At 39.2% G+C, this 5,000-nt stretch overlaps 1 protein-coding gene across 1 annotated transcript in view; it reads right to left on the bottom strand.

The window, feature by feature from the left end:
- The window catches only part of LOC115224777, a 32,925-nt gene that overhangs the window by 5,697 nt on the left and 22,228 nt on the right, over positions 1-5,000 (bottom strand). The window contains 3 exon segments of the mRNA XM_029795687.2: positions 927-1,117; positions 2,149-2,248; positions 4,336-5,000. The exon segment at positions 4,336-5,000 is cut by the window's right edge and continues 87 nt beyond it. Of these exon segments, the coding sequence (XP_029651547.1) occupies positions 927-1,117; positions 2,149-2,248; positions 4,336-5,000 (956 nt within the window).

Genomic DNA, 5,000 nt, shown 5'->3' with positions numbered 1-5,000 from the left:
TGGAATTTATAGGAAAACAAAAGACAAAGACAGGTGTGTGGACAACAGGCAGGTGTATTGGTTTGGCGCTTGGGGATAAAATGGAAAAGTTTTCAACAGAAAGGAATAAGAGAAAATAAACAGAGAGAGAATGGAAAAACTTGTACAGTTCAGCAGTCCAACATGGCAAATGATATATATATATATACATACACATATATATATACATACATACATCATACATATATATATATATATGTATGTATGTATGTGTGTGTATGTATGTATGTATATATATATATATATATATATATAACATAAGGGACATCAGCCATCTGAATGTGGCTAGGGACAGGGCAGGGTGGTGGGGGTGTTACTGATGCATTTAGCCCCAGGCGATCATCAATGTCACCAGGAGGGCTGACACCATCACGGTGTCCTCTAGCCTGCAAAGGGAGATCATTCCCCGAAGAAGCGGATGCCACATACGGACCTAGGTTTCAAGGTATTTGCCTATTATCAACGCATGGCAGGCACCGCTCCTCGACGAATAACTCTTTGTGCAGGCTATATTTAAAGATTTTCACAGTAAATACATTTATCATCATCGTTCAACGTCCACTTTCCATGCTGGCATGGGTTGGACAGTTTCAATGAGGGCTGGCAAACCAGAAGGCTGCACCAGACTCCAGTTGCAGAAATCCTGTCGAAGCAAACAGCAAAGCTTGTTGTGGTCTTATGACTTGCCTCTTTCTATCAAGCCTTCCAACCCATGCCAGCATGGAAAAGGGACATTAAAGGATGATGATGATGATGATGATGATGCAATGCCTGAGAAAAGTCATAAAATATTAAGTGAACAAGAAATTTCAGAGCAATACAAAATGATGCCAGGAGCTACTTTGATTGAGAAGTGAAAATAATTCGGACACCAAATGAAAGTCTACCTGATCCAGAACAACCACCGCAATTGTCAACCAAACATTTTCTGGTGTCCACCATTATGTCACTGGTACCCATGGCACTGGCGCCGGCAGCAGAGATCAGCCGTTCTTTAAATTTCGTGGCTTCTTTTTCACGTTGAGTCTGTGTAATCTTACACGTGCCTTCTTCTTTGGCATTGTTGTTGATGCAGAAGCTACAGGAGAAGGGAATGTCTGGGATTATTCTGAGGTCACTTTGGAAATGGTTCATGAAACTGTATCAGGGAGACAAACTTGAGAGTCTTAAACCCTTTCATCACCTTTGGCAAACAATGGCTTCTTTGATTAAAGGGCCCCATGGACCTGATCATTAGCTTACTGTATTGCCATGGTGATAGGGACCAGATCGTTAAAGGGAAACAGGAGTAGAATAAATATTACGAAAATCTTTTGTTGGAATGCTCCAGTTTATTGCTTAAATATACAACACCCAGCCTAAATACCAATGTTGAGAAGTGAGGCTTCTCAAAACCAGAAAGGGGAAAGCTAATTCAAAGTCTACAGATCCAATCCATCACTGGAACTGTAAAGATCTGTAAGACTTTCCAGAAGTTTATCATTTAAATATATATAAACATGTATATGCATGAAAATACATACATAAAGCAAAACATAGAAATCTACACACATACATACATGCATGCATGCATACAAACATACATACATACATACATACCTAAATACATACATACATACATACATACATACCTACATACCTACATACCTACATACATACATACATACATACATACACGCATACATACATACATACATACATACATACCTAAATACATACATACATACATACATACATACACGCATACATACATACATACATACATACATACCTAAATACATACATACATACATACATACAAACATATTTGAGCTACTGCAAGTTTCATGTTAAGATACAGCAGTAACAAGGCAAGTTTGTATAGAAAACTCTGTATTGCTTTATTCTCCTTTTCTTTTTCTTTTTCTGAGGGTGTGGCCATATTTATTGAACCTGGATGATTGAAACTATTTGAATGGTTTCTGCTCTTTTATTCCAGCTGGTCTCATCTATCTTCAGCCAAACATTCCTCTTCCAAAATACAGTGACTCTGTCCCCACTACAACCACCACCAATGCCATCACATGAAACCCTTAGAAAGCGTCTTTGAAACAATAGAGAAAAACTTACTCAATTCCTTCTGAGTAGAGAGAAAGGTAATAAAAATCTTCTCCCAGAATGGGTTTCTTGCAAGCTTCTTCCAGGTCGGTCGATGATATTAAAGAACCACCTGTGACACAAACAATGAGAGTAATAGAGCTAATATAATAATAATGATAATAATGATAATAATAATAATATCATAGTGAGCACATTAAGTATGATGTAAAAAATATTCAGACAAATACATAGCAAAAACACCAGGACTAACAAGTACATATAACATAGAGAAAATAGCACTACGAGGCACTGCACACATCCTACCTAAAACATTTTTTTCAGTACAGTAAAAATAAGAGCACCACAACAAACTACAGCACATACCCAAGGCACACAGAGGTGCGCTCGGTAGTTCAGTGAAAGCACGTAATAAAAATAAGACTGTTGAATACTACTACTACTACTACTACTACTACTACTACTAATAATAATAATAATAATAATAATAATAATAATAATAATCCTTTCTACTAAAGGCACAAGGCCTGAAATTTTGGGGGAGAGGAGTGGTCAATTAGACTGACCCCAGTTTTTCACTGGTACTTAATTCATTGACCTCTGGTTCTTGCTCAAACCTCCTTCTGGGTGAAGGTAAACTTGTATAAAAAAAAATCCCTGAAGTGCAGTTGGTTTCTGGTCACTGCAGTCTCTGTTGTGCCACTGGGTCCACGGCTGATTGAGCTGAAAAGAGGCTTCAGTGCTGCACAATGCTTTAACCACTCAAAACAAATGCCTGCACAGGAAATTCTTGGAGTCTCAGAACACTATACAGACTTTCTGAGTTTAGGAAGTGGTCTTACTCAGAAACAAGTTGACGCCCCCCCCCCACGTATGTAAGTATGCATGAATGCCTGTTTGCATGTGTGTGTGTATGTAATGTAGATGGCTTTCCATTGGTTACGACAACAAGGGTTCCACTTGATTGGATCAATGGAACAGCCTGCTTGTAAAATTAATGTGCAAGTAGCTGAGCGCTCCACAGACATGTGTACCCTTAATGTAGTTCTCAGGAAGATTCAGACTAAGACAAAGTGTGACAAGGTTGACCCTTTTTTTGAAATACAGGTACAACTCATTTTTGCCAGCTGAGTGGACTGGAACAATGTGAAATAAAGTGTCTTGCTCAAGGACACAACACATCACTGGGAATTGAACTCATGACCTTGCAGTCATGAGATGAATACCATAACCATTCAGCCATGTATATGTGTATTCATGCATGATTTTTCTTTGAGTTTAATTTAAGTTCTTCTCGAGAGACTTCAAACCAGTCGCTAACAAAGTGACCAGACTTTTTGGTGTTAAGAGAGTTCCCAGTGTTCGTAAATATGTAGTTGAGTTGGTGTGTTGAATGAGCTGTCGATGCCCACACTTGGCTGTGTGCATCTGTCCACCTAAAAGAATCTCAGACAGAGAATCTTCGGAATCTCTTGTGTCAGTTTGTTTTTGCTCTTTCTTTGAAAGTATTTCTAGGTTTCTTGTGAATTTGTAGATACATAGCCCCATGCATCTATCGTAATAGGGACATATGTATGCATGCATTTGTGCTTTTATAAATGTATGTATGTGTAAAGGCGTGTGTATGTTGCGATCGAGAAGGTGAACCTGAGTGACCTTTTTGTGTGCACTGTTTGCGACAGACCACGCCTTTCTTTCTAAACCTAACCCTAACCCAAATTTCATTTGCAGACCCATGACAATCGAATCTCTGCCAAATTTTCTGCTCATATATCTGTGCACAACTTTCAATGCCATGTATGCCATAAGGTCTGCAAATCTAACGGAGGCCTCAAAAGACATTTTAAGATCCACAAAGATCAGAACTTAAAGCTCTTGGTGGCCCAAATCGGAAATGCAATCTATGTGGGAGTCTTTTAAGAACATTGTCTCGTTTAAAAAGCCACATCTGAAGCCATGATAGATCTCAGGTGTAAATACAAGAGGTGGTCAGAATCCTGCATAAAGAGCAGACGACCACCATGGCTGCGTGTACAGTATTCTGTGTATGTTGCCCTTTGAGACACTAATCCTTCATTTGTCCAACATGTGAACCTGTCTGTCAGCTTATTCTTCCCTCCCCCTCAAACATCCCCAGTCATTCATTTGTCAACCTGACAGAGAACATTCTTACATACCAACCTCAATTCCAATCCATACCTGTGTGTGCAGCATCAGAAAATTTCTTGAGTTGTCTAAAAGTTTCATTATTTCCTCCAGTGTTCCATATTTTTACGAAACGTTTTCCATTTTGTGGCCTCAGATCCACATAGATGGAGCTGCTGTGAAGTCCAATTCCGAGAGACCAATCAACTGCCCTTAATGACGGACTGCATTGTCGGATGACTGTTTCAGCCAGAAGTAAAAGACGGTTTGAATCTTTGTCTTTTGTTGTCAATTCAACTGCTTTTCCTGCCTGGAATCGGTGAAGTTCTTCAATATGGCGGTGATATAGGTTGAGGAGGTTGGCTGTTGATGAACGATAAGCACCATTAGGTGTGATGTGGAATTTCTCTGGGAAAGCTTCCTTGACTCTTTCCAAACATGTCAAAATCTGTGGATCAAGTCGGAAATAACGCACATTGGAAAAGAGAAAGTCTTTTATCTTGAAATTTGGAGAGAGGTTTGTCATCTTGTTTGAGCCATCAAATAACATACTTGCCCCAGATTCTGACTGGAGAGGTCTTGGATAATCATATTCCTGTGACTGAGAAAATGGTGGTTGGACCACTAGTAAACTCTGACCAAGAAAATCCACCTCGTTTGCTACCCAGCCAGCTTGTTTCTTAACAAATACTTCAATGAATGAATGGTTACTATAGGAG

Source organism: Octopus sinensis, linkage group LG26, assembly GCF_006345805.1.
Source record: "Octopus sinensis linkage group LG26, ASM634580v1, whole genome shotgun sequence".
NCBI lineage: Eukaryota > Metazoa > Mollusca > Cephalopoda > Octopoda > Octopodidae > Octopus > Octopus sinensis.
This window is presented reverse-complemented; position numbering and strand designations above follow the sequence as displayed.